Source organism: Urocampus carinirostris, chromosome 7, assembly GCF_059441175.1.
Source record: "Urocampus carinirostris isolate Australia breed hairy pipefish chromosome 7, RoL_Ucar_1.0, whole genome shotgun sequence".
NCBI classification, from domain to species: domain Eukaryota; kingdom Metazoa; phylum Chordata; class Actinopteri; order Syngnathiformes; family Syngnathidae; genus Urocampus; species Urocampus carinirostris.
The window spans coordinates 43341519-43364680 of NC_142355.1; the positions used below are offsets into that span (position 1 = coordinate 43341519).

At 40.8% G+C, this 23162-nt stretch overlaps 1 protein-coding gene across 4 annotated transcripts in view; it reads left to right on the forward strand.

The window, feature by feature from the left end:
• The window catches only part of bicd1a (BICD cargo adaptor 1a), a 121846-nt gene extending 108423 nt beyond the window's left edge, over positions 1-13423 (forward strand). For 3 of the 4 annotated variants that reach the window (XM_088341038.1, XM_088341041.1, XM_088341042.1), the window contains one exon: positions 13282-13423. In XM_088341038.1, coding sequence (XP_088197164.1) covers positions 13282-13368 — 87 coding nt within the window. In that variant the 3' untranslated portion in view covers positions 13369-13423. Of the gene's footprint in view, positions 1-6700; positions 9741-13281 lie in introns of those variants that run through there. The other variant, XM_088341039.1, reaches the window with a different exon arrangement.
• Positions 13424-23162: the final 9739 nt, after the last annotated feature.

The following is a 23162-nucleotide window of genomic DNA, read 5'->3' on the forward strand; positions in this document are numbered from 1 at the left end:
CCCTATACCTCACTGTTGGACCAGGTCAACAGAGTGAACAACAGTACTGTGCAAGAGGTGTTCAGAGTATCCAACATTTGTCACGCTGTTGTAGACGAGAGTGCTGAGACATCAGATGAGTCAGTGAAAAGGGCAGTTCCACCAGGCACGAATGGTTCTGTGACATAAGAACAAGTTGCTGCTGTCCTCAGTGCTCAGTCCACTGGCGGCGTGGGTCAAGTGATGGGAACGAATGCTAACTTCAATCTTCTGCAGAAGGAAGATCAGTCAACGGCTTGTTGCTTTACAAGAACAGGACAACACAATAAGCAGAACCATGTACACAAGAGACCTACCAGGTGAGAGCGATCTGTCGAGTGGCCAAGTGTGTTGAAACTACTGAAGCATTGGAGCAGACTCACCATACAGAATGGCATGCTCTACAAAATAAGGAAAGATCCTCGCATGGCCAAGAAAATCTCCCAGTTTGTGGTGCCTGACTCATTGAAACAGAAAGTCCTCCACGGTTTACATGACTCAGCAGGTCACCAAGGCCAGAACCGTACTTTTCTCTGGTGAGGCAACGATTCTTCTGGAATGGCATGGAACGTGATGTTGTGAACTATGTCAAATCCTGTCAGCGTTGTATAGTAGGGAAAACACCGGAACCAGACAATTGTGCACCACTCAAGAACATAGTCACCTCAGAGCCTATGGAGGTGGTCTGTATAGACTTTTGGACTGCTGAGCAAGAGAACAAGTCTGTAGATGTCCTGGTCGTAACTGATCATTTCTCCAAGATGGCGCACGCCTTCCCTTGCAGGAATCAAACCGCCAAACAAGTTGCTCGCCGTCTGTGGCAGGATTTCTTTCTTGTCTATGGTTTCCCTCGGCGTATCCACTCTGATCAGGGAGCCAATTTTGAGAGCAAACTGATCAAAGAGTTTCTAGAGATGGCTGGGGTGCAAAAATCCCATACGACTCCGTACCACCCCATGGGAAATGGTATCGCAGAACGATTTAACCGAACATTGGGAGATATGATCAGAACCCTTCCCCCTCAGCCCAAAGCAAAGTGGCCACAAATGCTGCAGCAGCTCACCTTCTGCTATAACTGCACAGAGCATGAGACAACAAGGTTTGCACCGTTTTACCTAGTGTTTGGTAGGATCCCTCGTCTCCCTGTCGATGTCATGTTTCAACATGCTAGTACCAATGATCCTGTTGTCAGCTACTCTGACTTTGTAACCCATCTGAAGAAGGATCTAAGTTAAGCTGCTCTTATTGTACGGAGGAATACTCTCAGAGAACAGACTCGCCATGCCAAGCTGTACAACCGTAGGGCCAAAGGATCACCCCTCGTCGTGGGAGACCGGGTGTTGATCGCCAACAGAGGTGTCCCAGGGAAACGCAAGGTTGCAGATAAGTGGTAGTCGACCCCGTATGAAGTCATATCAGTCAAGCCTGATCTCAATGTCTATAGAGTCAAGGATTGCCTGACGGGCAAAGAGAAGGTAGTTCACAGGAATTTGCTGCTCTCTGTCAGCTTCTTGCCCTGTGAGGGAGATATGGCCAACGAATCTGAACACTCAGGGTGTGACGCTGCTACGCATGGAAGTGATGTATGTCCTGATTTACCTGACGCGGTCGAAGGCAGTGATGTCCGTACAGTAAACTGGGTGATAATAATAATAATAATAATTTCCTTGTATTGTCATTCTGTGTAACAATGTACACAGAACGAAATGTCGATTGCACCTGACCCGTTGTAGCGAGCCGATGCAGCCGCAGCCAACAGAGGGCGCCGCCGACCGCTTTTTAAGTCTTAGAAATGACTCGGCCGGGGCGCGAACCACCGACCTCCCAGTCTCAAAGCGGGCGCCTTACCATCTAGGCTACTGACAGTCAGGTGAAGAGCAACTTCATTCAGAGGTGGAGGATAACTCACTAGACAGCAGATCTGATGTCCAGTCTGACTATCTCACAGTCGATACATCCAGTCAAGAAAGTCAGCACATCCCCGAACAAGATGTTGATCATACTGCAAGTGACAATATGGAAAGCCCACCACGGTGCTCTAAAAACATGATCCCTTTGGGTATGGGCCCACCAGACACTGTCCTCCCAGACGAGACCCCATTGAACACTGACCATCGGGACACTGTCTCCCCTGATACTGACTGTTTAGAATTGACTGTCCCAGACCCTCAAGCTCAGGTTATTTGTACTCAACCTAGCTGTTATGATCTTAGGGTCCGCCAGTCCATCAGGCCTCCGAGTCGTCTTATTTGTCAGCTGAATGACCAGTTTGTAGGTGACAATTCCGTGTCCGCAATATCTGTTAGTTCCTTGTTTAAGTTCTTTAGAGATGCACTTTCAGTTTGAGTAACAAAGCTTGAGCAAGAAACATGAATTGTGCCTATGTGAGCGCTTGAAACTACAGGAACAATGTTTTATATTTCAGAGATGTAACAGGCATCTTTGAGTCTGTGCTTAGTTAGGAGTTTGATCGCCTCCTTTTTTTTCACACTCCTTTTTGGGAGAGTTTTAGAACTGACATGCACTTCAGTTTGTTCCTTGTAATACTGTACCAGTTTTCGTGTCCTTTTTTCACCAGTATTTGCACTTTTGGCATGTGATTTTTTTCTGTTTAGTGTAGCACTCCCATATTTAGCAGAATTTCAGGGGGGTGTATGTAACGGGTATAGTAATAACTTTTGTTTTATTGAAATTCCTGCTGAAATATGTGTATAGTTTTTGGTAAATGTCCTGCAATGATGAGTCCAACAGTGCCATCTGCTGGTATGGGGTGGGGTTTGGTTTTGGCTTCTGACATGTGACCGGGAGGCGGGGTTTGTTGGCAGTCTTACCAGAGAGAACTGCAATGGTAAGACACATCTTTTGGTGCTCCACAAAAGAAGTTAATTTTAAACATTATAACCCCAACTGACAAATCTCTCAACATGCACAGTAATGTGATTGATATTGTCAAGCTGTTTAGGTTTATTTTCGTTTTGTTTCTGTTTTACTAAATTATAAATTCCCCTTGTAGAGATCAAAGAGATCAAAGCCAGCAGAAAAGCTAATGTTGTGACTCATCCATTTGCAGAAACTGTAATAATAAAAACCTCATCATCCAGTCCAGCGTGAATGTGGATCTTTGGTGGGACACGTACACCGCGGTTACACACATATATATATACTGGACTGTCTCAGAAAATTAGAATATTGTGATAAAGTTCTTTATTTTCTGTAATGCAATTAAAAAAACAAAAATGTCATACATTCTGGATTCATTACACATCAACTGAACTATTTCAAGCCTTTTATTATTTTAATATTGCTGAATTTGGCTTACAGCTTAAGAAAACTCAAAAATCCTATCTCAAAATATTAGAATATCATGAAAAAGTATACAAGTAGGCTATTCAACTAATCACCTGAATCATCTAATAAACTCGAAACATCTTGCGAGGGTTTCATGAGCCTTAAAAACACTCAGCTTGGTTCAGTAAACTAAATCACAAGTATGGGGAAGACTGCTGATCTAACTGCTGTCCAGAGGACCATCATTGATACCCTCCATCAGGAGGGTAAGACACAAAAGGAAAATTCTCAAAGAGCAGGCTGTTCACAGAGTGCAGTTTCAAAGCATATCCACAAAAAGTCTGTTGGAAGGGAAAAATGTGGCCGGAAACGCTGCACAACCAAGAGAGATGACCGCAGCCTTAACAAAATTGTGACGAAGAGCCGCTTCCAGAATTTGGGGGAGCTTCAAAGACAGTGGGCTGAAGCTGGAGTCCAGGTATCAAAAGCCACAGTTCACAGACGTGTCCGGGAAATGGGCTACAATAGCCGTATTCCCATGGTCAAGCCACTTCTGAACTCAAGACAACGGAAGAAGCGTCTGACTTGGGCTATGGAGAAGCACTGGACAGTTGCAGAGTGGTCCAAAGTCCTCTTTTCAGACGAAAGCAAGTTTTGCATTTCATTTGGAAGTCAAGGCGCCAGAGTCTGGAGAAAGGCTGGAGAGGAGCAAAATCCAAGTTGCTTGAAATCCAGTGTGAAGTTCCCACAGTCAGCAATGGTTTGGGGAGCCATGTCAGCTGCTGGTGTTGGTCCACTGTGTTTCATCAAGTCCAGAGTAAATGCAACTGTGTACCAAGAGATTTTAGAGCACTACATGCTTCCATCTGCTGAAAAGCTCTATGGAGATGGGGATTTCATTTTCCAGCATGCTGGCACCTGCCCACAGTGCCAAAACCACCAGTAACTGGTGCACTGACCATGGCATCACTGTCCTTGATTGGCCTGCTAATTCCCCTGACCTGAACCCCATCGAGAATTTGTGGGGTATAGTTAAGAAGAAGATGAAAGACACCAGACCTACAAATGCAAATGAGCTGAAGGCGGCTATCGAAGCATCCTGGGCATCAATAACACCTCAGCAATGCCACAGGCTGATTGCCTCCATGCCACGCCGGATTGATGCAGTAATCCGTGCAAAAGGATTCCCAACCAAGTACTGAGTGCATCAATGGACATTTTCAAATGTTTGATTTAGTTTTGCTGTTATAAAATTATTTTTTTACTTGGTCTGAGGAAGTATTCTAATATTTTGAGATAGGATTTTTGAGTTTTTTTCAGCTGTAAGCCAAAATCAGCAATATTCAAATAATAAAAGGCTTGAAATAGTTCAGTTGATGTGTAATGAATCCAGAATGTATGACATTTTTGTTATTTTAATTGCATTACAGAAAATAAAGAACTTTATCACAATATTCTAATTTTCTGAGACAGTCCAGTATATATATATATATATATATATATATATATATATATATATATATATATATATATATATATATATATATATATATATATATATATATATATATATATATATATATATATATATATATATATATATATATATATATTTTGTTATGTTACAGCCTCATTCCAAATTGTTCTAATTTAATCTCTTATCTCAAAATTCTACACAAAGTACTCCATTATGACAATGTGAAAAAGTTGTTTTTTTTTTTACTTTTTTTGAATGTATTAAAAATAAAAAACTAAGAAATCACATTTACATAAGTATTCACAGCCTTTGCCATGAAGCTCAAAATTGAGCTCAGGTGCATCTTTTTTCCACTGATCATCCTTGAGATCTTTCTACAGCTTAATTGGAGTCCACCTGCAGTAAATTCAGTTGATTGGACATAATTTGGAAAGCCACACACCTGGCTATATAAGGTCCCACAGTTGATTGTGCATTTCAGAGCACAAACAGCAAGCGTGAAGTTAAAAGAACTGTCTGTAGACCTGCGAGACAGGATTGTCTTGAGGCACAAATCTGGGGAAGGATACAGAAAAAAATCTGCTGCTTTGAAGGTCCCAATGAGCACAGTGGCCTCCATTATTCGCAAATGGAAGACATTTGGAACCGCCAGGACTCTTCCTAGAGCTGGCCGGCCTTCTAAACTGAGTGATCGGGGAAGAAGGGCCTTAGTCAGGGAGGTGACCAAGAACCCGATGGTCACTCTGTCAGAGCTCCAGCGTTCCTCTGTGGAGAGAGGAGAGCCTTCCAGAAGGACAACCATCTCTGCAGCAATCCACCAATCAGGCCTGTATGTTAGAGTGGCCAGACGAAAGCCACTCCTTAGTAAAAGGAAGATGGAAGCCCATCTGGAATTTTCCAAAAAGCACCTGAATGACTCTCAGACCATGAGAAACAAAATTCTCTGGTCTGATGAGACAAAGATTGAACTCTTTGGTGTGAATGCCAGGCGCCATGTTTGGAGGAAACCAGTTGCCCGAGTTGATATCGGACAATACCATCCCTACAGTGAAGCATGGTGGTGGCAGAATCATGCTGTGGGGATGTTTTTCAGCAGCAGGAACTGGCAGATTAGTCAGGATAGAAGGAAAAATGAATGCAGCAATATATAGAGATATCCTGGATGAAAACCTGCTCCAGAGCGCTCTTGACCTCAGGCTGGGGCGAAGGTTCATTTTTCAGCAGGACAACGACCCAAAGCACACAGCCAAGATCTCAAAAGATTGGCTTCAGAACCACTCCGTGAATGTCCTGGAGTGGCCCAGCCAGAGTCCAGATTTGAATCCGATCGAACATCTCTGGAGAGATCTGAAAATGGCTGTGCACAAACGTCTCCCATCCAACCTGATTGAGCTTGAGACTTATTGCAAAGAAGAATGGGCAAAATTGCCTAAAGATAGGTGTGCTAAACTTGTGGGATCATAATCAAAAAGACTTGAGGCTGTATTTGCTGCCAAAGGTGGATCAACAAAGTATTAAGCAAAGGTTGTGAATACTTAAGTAAATGTGATTTCTTAGTTTTCTATTTTTAATAAATTAAAAAAAAGTAAAAAAAAAACTTTTTCACATTGTCATAATGGAGTATTTTGTGTAGAATTTTGAGATAAGAGATTAAATTAATACAATTTGGAATGAGGCTGTGACATAACAAAATGTGGAAAAAGTGAAGCGCTGTGAATATTTTCCGGATGCACTGTGTATATATATATATACATCGCTGCAAAATGTTTAAATATTTCACCAGATCTTGTTGTATGCCATCCGGCCATTATGTGGATCATTTTAGGGGTTAAGCGTGTCATTCCTCGTATTACAGCTGCTTCAACTGTATGTTTTTTTTTTACTGAAATAGCTGTTTGTGTTTGTGCATGATTTTAGACATAAATTGGGTGATATCCTTCAAGAACGCAAAGAAGCTTTTTTACCGGCAGCAGAAGCATCATTTTCATCCCCTGTGACGTTGGAAGGTGCGTGGCCCACAAATCCCAGGACCCCTTACCCCCACCTACATAGCCTCAGGACTTGACCGATGTGGACTCGTGGTAGTGCTCCATCACAATCTCTTCAAGACCAATAATGATGTCAGTGGATTCGATGACCCAGAATGGTTTGTTGGCCCTTCTAGAGACAGAAAGGAGTGATAAATCACGAGTCCGCTTTCTCTATTTTTACGAATTAATATTTATTTTGTATTTATTGTATTTATTTTCCCCTGGATGGTCGTTCTTCAATAATGACTATTTTTAAAACAAACGAAAACGAGAATTAAAAAATACATTATAGGTTCTATTAAAAACATTTTTATATGTTTGGATCCTTGTGTTTTTACAGCTTTTTTTTTTGCATTCAATTTTTATAGCGATATTCTTATTTTAACATTATTCTCCTAAAGAGTTTTTGCCTTTTGAGTTGCACAGACCGATTAGGGACCAGACCTCACCTTTTTTTATTACAATTTTTTCCCAATCCTATTTCATTGCAAGTGGTGCCTTTTTGATGTTTCATAATGTTACCATTGTTTAATAAATACCTTTAAACAAGCAAGGGTGTAGATTTGGTATTGGCATTGGTTGGGGTCATATCACATTTTTACTGGTCACATAATATTTTTGGTGACAAAACGATGATTGCTCAATATAGGTGGGGACGAGTCCCCTCTGTCCATGCCAAAACTACGCCCTTGAAAACAAGTAACGTTCTTAGGTATTGCTCTATAAAGCAGGGGTGGGCAAACTACCGCCCGTGAGCCACATAGTTTTTTCATCTGGCCCGTTGAACAAAAAAAAGTTCGTTTTGGTGCCTTTCTTGGTGTACCCATCCTCTTCTCTAAAAATATATTATTCAGAAAACGTACTGCATTCTGTACATTGAAATAATGTGAATGTCATTTTATTTTTTATTTTTTAAACTGGGAATATTTCTGCATTTCATATACATCATGTATTGATTGTATTTATATAGATATTAATCAAAAGTAATGCAAGACACTGGTATTTTGAGTTTTTTGATGCAATTAAATTTAATCTGGCCCGCTGAACAAAAAAAAATGTTATTTTGGTGCCAGTACATTATGTACTGCATTAAAACAATATAATTCTAATATATTTTTAATCGTGCATGTTTCTGAATTTCCTTTTTTTATCGTACATTGATTTTATTTATCGAGATATTAATCAAAAGTAGCAGCACGGCGGCGCAGTGGTTAGCGCATGTGCGGCACAGTTTATGTCATGGGAACCTCCTGCATGGGTTCGAATCCAGCTGCAGACTTCCTGTGCGGAGTTTGTATGTTCTCCCCGTGCTTGCGTGGGTTTCCTCCGGGCATTCCGGTTTCCTCCCACATTCCAAAAACATGCATTTCAGGTGAATTGGCCGGTCCAAATTGTCCCTAGGTGTGAATGAGCGAGTGAGTTGTCTGTCCCCGTGTGCCCTGCGATTGGCTGGCAACCAGTTCAGGGTGTCCCCTGCCCACTGCCTGGAGATGGCTGGGATGGGCTCCAGCCCCCCCGCGACCCTAATGAGGATAAGCGGTACGGCTGATGAGATGAGATGAGATAATCAAAAGTAACCCAAAAAACTTGAGTATTTGGAGTTTTTTAATGCAATCGAATTGAATCAGGACCACTAAACAAAAAATGTGGTTTTGGACACTCTTGTCCCCTGTGTCCCCTAGTGTCCCCATCCTCTATAAAAAATATGCTTTTCAGAAGACATTATGTACTGCATTGTGTAATTTGAAAATTTTTATTTGAATATATTTTTAATAGTGCATTTTTCTGAATTTCCATTTTTTTTATTGTACTTTGCCTTTACTTAGAAATATATTAATCAAAAGTAATGCATAACAATTTTGTTATGAGTTTTTAATTTCATCTAAAATCGTGCTTAAACATGGGGCTAGTACATTATTGCTTTTCTTTAATTCTGAGACCGAGTGATTCAAAAATAATTTGATGAAATGGTCTGTTAACACAAATGAAATTAAATATAACATGTATGGATAAATGTTTGCATGTATATTTATTCACAAATACATAGTTCTCCTCATGCTTTGCAAAGGTATTGGATCAAGGCACTGTATTGGAAGAGAGAAAAACAAATCAAGCAATCCTTTTTTTTCTTCCTCTATGCCAAATGTTTTAACCTAATGCGGCACGCGACTCAAAAAGTTTGCTCACCCCTGGCTTCAGTACAAGTTGTAGGTACAGGAAAGCATTGCTTAAAGTTTAATCCTGCAACTCTGGAAATGTTATCATGCATGGCAACTGCATTGCATACGATCTTAAATATGGTTTTATTATTTGCTCTCCTGTAACACATTGTAATGATGACAAATGATTAACTTTCTAACAAGGATGCAGTACTGTTCAAGCACAAGTGGGCATTGTGCAATAAAGCAATATGCTATCACAGCCACCACAGTAAAACTAGTATCTTCTTCATGGTGTAAACAAACTTACATTTCTGGTTACACTGAAAGAAAATAATTTTTGTTGACTTCCTCTTTAAAAAGATGGTTTTTGTGCAACTCGCTGTTACAATGCAAAAAATAGTCCTGATTGACATATGTGAATGATATGGAAAGCTTTTTAATTGTTATTTTTGTGTCCACCTTCCCTAGTAAGCAATATGACGTGTATTTCCATTTAACACAAACATTTTACTGAAAGATAAAGAATTTAATTGATCGCAATTGGATTTCTGTGCGCTTGTAATATCAGTACTCATTCTGTTTCTTTTTGGGCAACCTGTTTTGGTCTGTTTGCACAATCTAGTGAGAAAAAAGAGAAGACTGATAAACATAAATCACTGCATTTTTCTCCAGCAAAATTGTTTGAGAAATAAACAATAGCAATTGTTTTAATTTGTGACTGGTGAAGTCTTCATTTTTATGACAAACTGAAATTGTGGTATGCACACTGACTGGTGGAATGCAAATGTTAACTAACTACCATAAATTCTGGAGTACAAGTTTCAACTTTTTTTGCCATATTTTAAACACCGCGGCTTTAGATGCTGTGTGACTTTTATTTTACTTGACGGCCCCGAGGTAAACGGTAAGCTGTTCTATTCCACAACACATGCCCCCAATATACAAAACACAGCGATAATGTCTGTAATCATTTATGATTTGAGAGAAATGAGTCGATATATTATTCATATAAATCATAACAGAAGCAGAACAGGAGTGTTGACAGTATTTAATGAATGTTTACATCATACTCACATTATTTCAATGGTTTTGCCCAAAAATCAGGTCGTCAATTTGTACATTTAAATTGAGCTGCAGTGGAAGTTTATTTACCAAACATCGACACTTCTCTTTCCGCATCAATGGCATCAATGTCAGGTCGCTGAAGTTCCTTTATTCTTTAAAGAACGATAAGTGAATGGAATTTAAATGTAAAACAAAACAAACTATTTTATTCAGTTATTTTATTTCTTAAAAAATGTTTGAGTCTATAAAATTGGATGCTATTTTTTTATTTTAAAGTGTTTAGTTGTACAATAATTGAAAAAAACAAAAACAAATTCCTACTTCGTGGATTTTGCCTCTCATGGGTTCGATTTGAAATGTAACCATGTGATAAACAAGGGATAACTGTTATACCTTCTGAGCTTTATGTTTTAATTTGGGCAACATGATAATTACATTGGGTGGCACAGAGGCAGGGTGGTTAGCGTGAAGACCCACGGTGTGGAGGTTCATGATTCAAGTCCAGCTACTGCAGCCTCCCCGTGTGGTGTTTGCATGTTCTCCTGGTGCCTGCTTGGGTTTCCTCCGGGCACTCCGGTTTCCTCCCACATTCCCAAAACATTCATGGCAGGTTAATTGACCGGTGCAAATTGTCCCTAGGTGTGAATGAGCTTGTGAGTTGTCTGTTCTTGTGTGCGCTACGATTGGCTGGCAACCAATTCAGGGTGTCCCCTCCCATTGCCTGAAGATAGCTGGGATGGGCTCCAGCACCCCTGCGACCCTGGAGGATAAGTGGTGCAGATGATGGATGAATGGATAATTCAAGTTTTGAAAAAAAAAAAAAAAAACAGGACACTTGTGTGGGAATTTTTTTTTTCAAATATTTTGGATGGACATTGTGCCTCCATAAAAGTAAGCCTTGACTCAAAAAAGGTTGGGAAACCATAACTGTCAATTTATTTAAGTTTTTTGACCATTACAAATTGTGTAAGCTGTGTAACATTTTTTAAATACATGAATATATTATATATACATACATATATATACATATATATACACATATACACACACACATATATATATATAACGATTAAAATATATATATATATCCATCCATCCATCCATCCATCCATCCATCCATCCATCCATCCATTCTCTTCCGCTTATCCGAGGTTGGGTCGCGGGGGCAGCAGCCGTAAAAGGGAAGCCCAGACGTCCCTATTCCCAGCCACCTCCCAACCCAGCCGAGAGACAGTTTCTCCAGCGTGTCCTGGGTCGCCCCCGGGTCCTCCTGCCGGTGGGACATGCCCGGAACACCCCTCCGGATGGAGGCGTCCAGAAGGCATCCTTATTAGATGCCCGAGCCACCTCAACTGGCTCCTCTCAATGCGGAGGAGCAGTGGCTCTACACAGAGTCCCTCCCGGATGACTGAGCTTCTCACCTTATCTCTAAGGGAAAACCCAGACACCCTGCGAAGGAAACTCATTTCGGCCACTTGTATCCGGGATCGTATTCTTTTGGTCATGACCCAAAGTTCATGCCTTCACAATTAGACACTGGGCTATAAGGTAGGAACGTAGATCGACCGGTAGATCGAGAGCTCTGCATTTCGGCTCAGCTCCCTCTTCACCACGACGGACCGGTACAGGGTCCGAATGACGGCAGACGCTGTACCGACCCGTCTGTCGATCTCCCGTTCCATCCTACCCTCACTCGTGAACAAGACCCCAAGATACTTGAACTCCTCCACTTGGGGCAAGATCTCTTCCCGAAACGGGAGGGAGCATGCCACCCTTTTCCGACTGAGTACCATGGTCTCGGACTTGGAGGTGCTGATCCTCATCCCGGCCGCTTCACACTCGGCTGCGAATCGCTCCAGCGAGAGCTGAAGATCACGGCCTGAGGAAGCCAACAGCACCACGTCATCTGCAAAAAGCAGTGACGCAAAGCTGAAGCCCCCAAACCAGACTCCATCCCCACCAAAGCTGCGCCTAGAAATTCTGTCCATAAAAGTTATGAACAGAATCGGTGACAAAGGGCAGCCCTGGCTGAGTCCAAACCTCACCGGGAACAGTCCGACTTACTGCCGGCAATGCGGACCAGACTCTGGCACCGGGCATAAAGGGACCGCACAGCCCGGATAAGACTGCGGTACCCCATACTCCCTAAGCACCCCCCAAAGGGCCTCCCGAGGAACACGGTCGAATGCCTTCTCCAAGTCCACAAAACACATGTAGACGGGACAGGCAAACTCCCATGCACCCTCAAGAACCCTGCAGTGTTTGTAGAGCTGGTCCAGTGTTCCACGCCCAGGACGAAAACCACACTGTTCCTCCTGAATCTGAGGTCCGACCTCCTGGCGGACCCTCCTCTCCAGTACCCCTGAATAGGCCTTACCAGGGAGGCTGAGAAGTGTGATTCCCCTGTAGTTGGAACACACTCCCCGGTCCCCCTTCTTAAAGAGGGGAACCACCACCCCAGTCTGCCAGTTCAGAGGCACTGTCCCCAATGTCCACGCGATGTTGCAGAGGCATGTCAACCATAACACGCCCACAACATCCAGAGCCTTAATGAATTCCGGGTGGATCTCATCGACCCCTGGGGCCCTGCCACCGAGGACCTTTTTGACCACCTCGGTGACTTCAACCCCAGAGATGCGAGAGCCCAACTCAGAGTCCTCCGGCTCTGCTTCCCCAGAGGAAGACGTGTCGGTGGGATTGAGGATGTCTTCGAAGTACTCCGCCCACCGATTCACAATGTCCCGGGTCGAGGTCAGCAGCGCCCCATCGGCACTATACACAGTGTCGATGGCAAACCGCTTCCCCCCCTAAAACGTCGGATGGTGGACCAGAATTTCCTCGAAGCCGTTCACAAATATGAGCTTCCATGGCCTCGCCAAACTCCTCCCATGCCCGAGTTTTTGCCTCGGCAACCGCCGAATCCGCATTCCGCTTGGCCAGCCGATACCTGCCAGCTGCTTCCAGAGTCCCACAGGCCAGAAAGGCCCGATAAGACTCTTTCTTCAGCTTGACGGCATCCCTCACTGCCGGTGACCACAAACGGGTCTGAGGGTTGCCGCCACGGCAGGCACCGACTACCTTACGGCCACAGATCCGATCAGCCCCTTCGACAACGGAGGTGCGGAACATGGTCCACTCTGACTCAATGTCCCCCGCCTCCCTCGGGACATGAGCAAAGTTCTGCCGGAGGTGCGAATTGAAACTTCTTCTGACAGGAGATTCTGCCATCCGTTCCCAACAGAACATCACAACACACGGGTCTGCCGGGTCGGACCGGCATCTTCCCCCACCATCGAAGCCAAGTCACCACCAGGTGGTGATCAGTTGACAGCTCCGCCCCTCTCCTCACCTGAGTGTCCAGAACATGCGGCCGCAGGTCCGACGAAACAACGACAAAGTCGATCAACGAACTACGGCCCTTATGTCTGAAAATGGTGTTCGTTATGGACAAACCATGACGACCACAGAAGTTGTAAAGTAAGCTATTTTTAATTGTGTATTTCTCAGATTCCTATGCTATGAAATAAACTTGTTTAACCTGTTTTTCTATTTTCAATATGCAAGTAATCATTACTCACTCACACATAGTCACGTTTCAAAGATCCATATTTTCAGTCTAATTTCCGTTGTAATGTGACGTGGCACCCATGTGCGACCTTTCAATAAACCGCGCCTACTGCCCTGGATGTTGTCAGTTCGGCCTGGGTGCTGCATTTACGAAGTAGTTTTCAACTAAAATAAATGTCTCGGCCTGAATATTTTTGCCAGCAATGGAGTTATATTAATCTATAGCTCCGACATCTTGGTGCCGATGACCCGGATGGTGTTTTTTTTTTTAGCCGATTTTCGTGGATTGCATACGAACGCACGGCATGCTTGGCGCAAAAACAAAATGGCGACGATAGCAACATCAGGCTAACAACGAAAGATTTTGTTGAAATCGGCTCAGACAACCTCCATTCGAACCAGGTTGGCAAAAGTATTCAGGTAAAGTGCATTTATTAACATAAAATTAGAATAATTTTAAGAAGAAGCCATTCTATAATAAAATAAACCAGGTGTGCTATAAGCAAGACCTGCGCGCCAAGAGCCAATCGGCCTCACAGAAACCTTAGCTAAGTACGAATAAAGAAGAGAGTCTGCTTACTAGCCCAAGAATACACATTTCCGAAATGGTCCGCAAAAAGGTGGCGTTTTCTGTCGAAATAGTCTAAGTCTGACACAGTTTAGATACGTAAATGGTGAATCTTCTGTTGAAGACATTTAAAACTCTGCAAACTGTGGTGTTTAAAGTTAACTCTGCAAACGGTAGAGTCCCCTATTGAAGTTGTTTAAAAATAAAAAACGATTAAAATAAACCGCGTGGCTTCAGTGGAGAAGAAGTATAGCTATTGTGCACGTTTTAATTTAAACACGGATATAAAAAAATAGGAGGGAAAACGAAATTATTAATTTCTGTTAAAATTTAATTAGAAATCCGTTTGGCTGGGCCCTGTGTGTCTTAATTGTTTTTGTGAATTGTTTGTCAAACTTTCCTATAAAACTTTTTCTTCCTGTCTGTGTATTTTGTGTCGCACATGCGCTTAGAAAAAAAACCCCGGCTCAAATAAGGTACTCCTAGGTGATACAAAATACCTTTAAAAATAGCAGAGACTGTTTAAAAAAAGTGATGTTTTAAGATGAACTGATAGAAAATGTCGCCAGGTGTCGAAAAAATTAACTTTTTGAGGCCATTTTTTTTTCAGGTCCATTTTTTTTTTTTTTTTAATTGAAAATCGATAAATTAAGGAGTGAGAAGTTTAGGAAAAAAATGAGTGAATTATTTTAGATGCATTAAATCAAGATAATGCCAGAATAATACCGAAAAAGATAAAATAATACCGAAAAAGATAAAATATTCCTGTTTTCAGTTCAAAATTGGAAACCAGGCAACGCTCATCACCAGGCCAATACCATCCCTACAGTGAAGCATGGTGGTGGCAGCATCATGCTGTGGGGATGTTTTTCAGCAGCAGGAACTGGCAGATTAGTCAGGATAGAAGGAAAAATGAATGCAGCAATATATAGAGATATCCTGGATGAAAACCTGCTCCAGAGCGCTCTTGACCTCAGGCTGGGGCGAAGGTTCATTTTTCAGCAGGACAACGACCCAAAGCACACAGCCAAGATCTCAAAAGATTGGCTTCAGAACCACTCCGTGACTGTCCTGGAGTGGCCCAGCTAGAGTCCAGACTTGAATCCGATCGAACATCTCTGGAGAGATCTGAAAATGGCTGTGCACAAACGTCTCCCATCCAACCTGATTGAGCTTGAGACTTATTGCAAAGAGGAATGGACAAAACTGCCTGAAGATAGGTGTGCTAAACTTGTGGGATCATATTCAAAAAGACTTGAAGCTGTATTTGCTGCCAAAGGTGGACCAACAAAGTATTAAGCAAAGGCTGTGAATACTTATGTAAATGTGATTTCTTAGTTTTCTATTTTTAATAAATTCAAAAACAGTAAAAAAAAAAACTTTTTCACATTGTCATAATGGAGTATTTTGTGTAGAATTTTGAGATAAGAGATTAAATTAATACAATTTGAAATGAGGCTGTAACATAACAAAATGTGGAAAAAGTGAAGCGCTGTGAATACTTTCCAGATGCACTGTACTTCAGAATTAAGTCTGCAGTAACATTACTTCACTAACGTTGCCTTATAAGTCCTAAAGATGGAGATAATCATGAGATGTGGCTCTTGTCTCATTTGGACTCTACATGGCGACCCCCCATGGCCAGACCAAGGAGGTACAGAAGATAAGTGGTGAGTAAGTCGATATCAATTTTGAAGCTATTCAAGTTATTAACAGGATCACACAAGATAGAAGAACCAGGAAATGGAACGAAGAGGAAGGTATTAAATGAGTTATTAAGGTGCGTAAAATAAAAGAGGGTGTTCATAGGTGAAAAACAAGAAAATGTTTTATGTGTTTGTATTCAGCTGGTATGAACCATTTAAAAAAAAAAAAAATATATATATATATATATATATATATATATATATATATATATATATATATATGAAATCGTTTGACATCTGAATATTTAATAATGATAATATGATAGATGTAAAAGAATAGGGAAATAGTGTATAGCACAGGCGGCCCGCGGGCCAGATCAGGCCCGCCAAGGGATTGAATCCGGCCCGCGAGACAACACTCAAAGAAACGCAAGAGAAAAACAAGCTGCAGGTTGAAATATGTCAACTTGATGTTGCCAAAGCCAGGTGCCTCTCACAAAGACACTGTACTTGTATTTATTTCTCTCTATCTCTCTTTATTTTCCACCCCTTTTCTCCCACTCTGGTTCTCTTTTTTTCTCTCCCTTTGTTGCTCTTTGTCTCTTTCTCTCCCTGTGTCTTTTGACCTCCTTTTTTACTTTTCTCTCTTCATACCCTTTGTGCTTTATTTTCTCTTTTCTCTCCTTCTATCTTTCTATTTCTCTTTGGATTTCTTCCTTCCTCTCCTTTTCTTTTCCCCCTCTCTCACAACTTATTTTTTGTTTCTCACGCTCTTTCTCTCTCTCTTTTTTCTTTGTCCCACCCTTTCTCCTTTTCCCTCCCTCTTTCTCTTATTTCTTTATCTCTCTTTTTCTTTCTCTTTAATCTACTAGTCCGGCCCCCGACAGAATGTTTGTTCTATCATGTGGCCCCCGAGTTCAAATGAGTTTGACACCCCTGGTGTATAGTGTTCATTTTGCCCCTGGGGGGACTTGCATGCTCGGGGATCTGTGGGTCCCGGCAGAGATCTATGGGCTCCCAAGATTTGGTGTCATCGAAGTTGAGGTTGTAAATCAATGACAAATATATACCGTATTTTCCGCACTATAAGGCGCACCTAAAAGTCTAAATTTTTTTCAAAAGCTGACCATGCGCCTTATAACACAGTGCGCCTTATATATGGCTCAATATTAAATTCGCAAGGTCTCGCAACTACGAGAAACAGCTGCCGACTCCATTTTTCGCGCTGTGCATACTGGGAAATATTAAACAACGATTCTCTTTCATACGTGCATTTGAAGGCGAACACACGTTCACCAAGACGGGGAGACAGCGCCGGGCGACATACGCCACCATCTGTCAGTGGATCGTAAATGCATGGGCTGATATATCAGTCTCAACTGTGGTCCGAGCTTTCAAGAAGACGGGAATTGTCCCCGAACAGCCAGACAACATCAGCGACACTGACTCAATTAATGACGACCTTGATGAAACGGAGCCGGACGTGTTGGATGGCCCATTCACTGAGATGGTCAATTCGAACACTGCAGAAGAAGAATGTGAGGGATTCGTCGATGAGGAGCTTATAGAGTGATCTTTGTTTTTCTTTTGTGTGTTTACGTTTTACATTTTACAGTTATTATGTTATTGCTTTATTGTTATTGTTTTGCACTTGTTGTTTTTGCACATTACGAGTGTCACTTTATTGCGATTGCACTAACGTTTCATTTAAAATAACAGTATCAGACATTTTTTTTTTTGCGTGTTGACTAAATGGAGGAAAAGTAAAATGATATGCCTTGATGTTGTTCAAAGATGTTAAAGATGTGTCACGAAAATGCTTTACCTCAGAGAAAATAATAAAACGGCTGTTTATTTATTTTGGGAGTGAATGGAGTTGTGGAAAGCTTGTTTGTTAACAATAAAGTTTGACCTTTTTGAATGTTTTGTTGACATTCCCTTTAGCGTGGCAACATCTAGAGGTTGCATAACGTAACTACATTCTCTACTGTAGTCAAGTCAAGTCACATTTATTTACCGTAAATAGCCCTTAATCACAAAAATGTCTCGAAGGACTGCACAGGATTACAATTACAAAATTGCACAATTACCTGATCTTAAACCAGCATGCACTTATAGCGCCTTATAATGGGGTGCGTCTTATGTATGGCAAAAGTTTTAAAATATATCATTCATTGAAGGTGCGCCTTATAACACGGTGCGCCATATAGTGCGGAAAATACGGTAGTAGAAATATATATTCATTCAGTTTTAATCATCACATTTTCTGCATCGAATTGTTGTTGGTAATGTACCGATCAGGGGGATGACCACAGGCCTGTCTTTTTTCATTGTCTCCTTTTGTACTTCCTTCTTTCCTTAACTTCTTTATACAACATATTTCGTATATCAATCACCAAAGTAAGTGAGCCGTTTGAGAGCCAGCTCCCTTTAATGAGTTGAGCCAAAAAAGACGGTTCTCTAAAAAAGACGGACTTAACCTTTGCTCGACGACAAGTACCACAACAATGACGTAATCTCGAAGCGACAAGATCTCGTTAGCCAAAATCGGCGTGCAGAAAAATAAAAACTCGAAGCGCGAGACCAAAATAAAGATGAAAAGTTTGGAGTGCAGTAAATCTTTGTTAAAGAGTAATTAGGTAATAATGACAATTTTGTGGCAAAAAGTTGTGTCCCGCGGACACACATTGATTTGAGACTATGCAGCCCTAGCAAAAATGATGAGTCTAGGACACAGGGACGTGGGCAAAAGAGAATGTATAATACAACTTACCTTATTTTAGTGTCCATTTTCTCGTTCGTTCGTAAATAGACCAGTTCGAGAGAGGCGTAATACGTAAATATGCTGTTTCCTTAGTTTTTACCCATATTCAATAACAGATTACTCTCAATAGAATATTGCACACAATAGAGTAGGTGATCTGAATCGTTTCAAATAATCAAAATTTTTAAATAAGTTTGAAAATAACGACTTATTAACACAGAAAAAAAAATTGAGACTAGTAATCATGAATAACGTAGCTGAAGCTATTTCAGTCACTGAATGAAATGTGTTTTCTTTTAAAAAGAAGGAAAAAAGGACACACAAGTATTAATAGTCAGGCCAGGTCATGTTTATTTGTATAGCCTTTAATTACAAAGGATCTCGAAGGGCTGCACAGAACAAAGACTATTGCACAGAACAAAGTTTAATATAGTATCAATGCGAGTCAACAAGATAATTCACAAGTGACAGGTATGCATTGTTTTATATTGAATCAATAAGAAAAGATTGATTATGATTATAGCGAGAGGATATGACAATTAAAAAGTTTTGACATTGAGTTCCATTTGTCATTTTTTGATATTTTTGATGTTTAGGCAGTGTTTGGAATTTTGATGAGTTTAGCCCAAAGGACAAGATTCCTTAGGAGAACAACTGATTCCACACTTAATTTTTTTAAGAATGAGCGTGTTACGATTGACAAATGAGTATTAAATATGTAACAAATGCTGACTTATAGTTTGCTTAAATTAAAAGGAAACAGTTTCTATGAGAAAGAGCATTTTTAGAAGACAATGAGAAACAGATTGACAAATCCTGGAAAAGATCATAGGAATTTAATAGTAATGCATTAATTGATTTTGAGACGGATCATGATAATTTAAAAATATAACTGCACGGGAAATAAATGGATATAAATTAATTAAACTAAGATAATGTCTACTAGTACTTTAATTAAGAGAAACATTTAGGCCATTGAATAGTCCCGCTAATTTACTAAAACATCCCAGTACGTAAGCACTATAGAATTAAGGAGACTCTAAGTGCCACTGAGTTCCAATAAAGAGAAAAGTATTTTTTGGAAAATCAATGGACTCTCCAAAGGACATATCAAACTGTCAAAAAGGGGGCACATTAGAATAAAGATGGACAAAATGTAATTTACTGTGATGGGGAACACAGTTGGAAAAAATTAACAAAGACATCCATTGTCTGCTCCACTTATCAACAGCGAGGTCACCGGGGTGATGGAGCACACCCCAGCTGCGCTTATCAACAGCGAGGTCACCGGGGTGATGGAGCACACCCCAGCTGCTTTTCGGACAGCTAACAGGAGATACCTGAACTGATTGTCAGTGGAACTGACAAAAGACAATCAAGTCATTTCATTTTGTTTTTGAGATGGACACATTTTGAAAAAGTACTTTTTCATGGGCCAAGAGCAACATTCAAACGACGAATGTACTGTGGAATACGCAATTCAAGGCCTGGAACACAAGAAGATTCAAGAATACGTTTGCTTGAAGTTGCATAGAGTCTTGTTAATAAAAAGTGTATATGTACATGAGGAAATTTGATAAAAAAAAAATTTATTTCACTTGTATTCTTAAAAGTTGAACTGAGATTTGAACTCAAATGGGGGGAAGTTTTTAAGAGGCTGGTAAATTCTAACTTCAGAACGAGACACATGAAATGATTTTGGTCAGAATTCAGTATAATAAGAGTTAAAATCTTACCCTAGTTTTGTCCGCAATTGATGAAAAATTGTCTTCTGAATAAGATCTCCATAGGATTGTTTTTTGAAATTCAAATTATGAAGTTTTGGACGGATAGAAAAAAATATTACACAAAAAGAATATGCTATAATATAAACCAATTCAAATGTTTGTCAAATAGCTTAACAATAATCAATTAGAATGACCAGACACCGTTAGAGTATTACCCACATTGAAAACATTTTTGGATGGCATTTTTCATTTTGGCGGAGTCATTCACCTTAAACGTGAATTACCTGCCTTCTTTGTAATATACTTTTATTTTAAACAAATTTACTTACTGAAAAGATAATGCATCGGTTATGATTTTTAAAAAAAAAGCTAAACAAAGAGTGAATCATAACAGTAAAAGCGTTTTATTTGGCTAAGTTGATGATTTAACGATTTACCCTGGTCGTCTGCCTCGAGAGGGATGGCCAACAGCAAGATAACACATATAAAAATCAAGAAAAGAAAATAATTAATAAGAAGGGAAAATTGAAAAATACACGTCAAGTCAAGTCACATTTATTTGTATAGCCCTTAATCACAAAAATGTCTCAAAGGACTGCACAGGTTGGTAATCCCCCTTCCAGGATTGACCAGGGTGAATCACAATTAGCATTACTGTACACAGAATAGTAAACACTAGGTAAGATGTTGAAGATGTCCGGAAAGTGCAGAACAGCAACGACGCTCCCAGCCTGTAAACTAGTCCAGAAAGTCTATGATGGCCACGACGCAGCTTCCCATCTCTGCCAGCTGGTAAATGCAGGGGTTGACATGCTTCAGGTGAGACGCTGGTCCGCTGACTCATCTCAAATCGTCCTTCTCCCTCGTATCAGCCAGGCAGGCAATCGGAAAAAGACAGGACAATACAGAATATGAGGTGGGCATCAATCATAAGCTTTGGAATAGAAGTGTGTCTTAAGCCTCGATTTAAAAACTTCTGTTGAGGTTGCAGATCTGATCTCCGGAGGCAGGGCGTTCCATAACACCGGGGCCCGGATGGAGAACGCTCCCGAGCCTGCAGACTTCTTGGCTCTCGGAGTCACAAGTAGACCGGCATTATCCGAGCGCAGACTCCGTGCAGGAACATAGGGGAAAATCAAATCAGAGAGATAAGAGGGTGCAAGCCCATGCAAACATTTATAGGTTAATAAGAGAACCTTAAAGTCACATCTTAAGTGGACTGGGAGCCAGTGCTAGTTGGCCAATACAGGAGTAATATGCTCAAACTTATTGGTCTTAGTTAAAAGTCTAGCTGCCGCATTCTGAACCAGCTGCAAACTTTTAATGCTAGACATCGGGAGACCAGAAAGCAATGCATTACAATAATCAAGCCGAGAAGTAATAAACGCATGAATTAAAACCTCTGCATCTGATTGGGACGGCATCGAACGAATCTTTGCAATATTACGGAGGTGGTTGAAAGCTATTCTAGTAATATTTTCCATGTGTAACTGAAACGACAGATTAGGATCAAATATAACACCTAGATTTTGACCGAGTCACTATGGGTGATATTACATTTGTTGAGGTTCAGGGTAGTGTTTGAAAACAACTGACGACAGTGAGCTGGACCAATAATCAACATTTCAGTTTTTTCTGGGTAAGGGCGTAAAAAATTAAGTGACATCCATCTTTGAATCTCAGTAAGGCAAGCCTCCAGATTTCTACAACTTAAATGTCCAGTTGTTTCCAGTGGCACATACAGTTTAGTGTCATCTGCATAGCAATGGAAACTAATATTATACTTGCGGATAATGTCACCAAGCGGGATCATATAAATACTAAAAAGAAGAGGGCTAAGTACAGAGCCTTGAGGAACGCCACTAGGGACATTAGATTGTTTAGAGGTCAGATTGACGTAGTTAACACATTGCATCCTGTCTGACAGGTAGGACCTAAACCACGAGAGTACAGTTCCTGAGATACCAATGCGTTCTAGACGAACCAATAATATGTTGTGGTCGACACACAGAATTTTTGGACAATGACCAATCCACAAACAAGAAAACGCCATGTCACTCAAATCAGGGTGAGTGAGTCTGATGATTATAGTAATTAAACAAATTCAGTGACTGAAATTAATAAAAAGCCAAAATTGTGATTTAGAGCTAACAATTTTGAGAAATAAATTGTTAATGTTTGATTTGAAGTCTTGGGATAAAGTGCTCAGAATGGATACGGCAACTTATAGCAGGGATTTTGCCTTCACTTATAATAAATATAAAGATAATTTAAGAAAATATATGAATCTATATAAATAAATTAATTGGTTGTTTTTCAGGTTAAATTGAGCCATAAGGAAATGTCTCAACAGGGGGGAATAAATGCATCTTATTAGGCTAACCTAATTAAAAAATAAAAAATAGGTCTCTATATCTATCTCTCTATCTCTATCTCTCTCTTTCTCTTTCTCTCTATCTCTATTTCTCTCTATTTATCTCTGTTTCTCTCATCCACACAGGAGACAGTGACCCCTGGTGATCTGATGCTGGTGGAGCAAGGGGGCTGTTGGGAAGGCCCTTACAGGGATTCACCAGGGGAATGAAAAGGAGACAATCATCGATCCCCTAGCCACCATGAACTGCTAGGCAATGGCAGGAACGAGGTTCTAGTTTTAATTTTTACTCTTCGTTAACAAACAAAGTCATCCGTTTTAGTATCTTGTCATTATAGAGTTAAGAGATCACGGAAGTTGGTGTGGTGAAGGTGGCGTGTGAGAATGTTTGTTGCCCATATGCAACATTACAAACTAATACCCTACCTACAAGACTCGACACGGCCATCTGTAGATTTTAACCGTTTAATATGCGA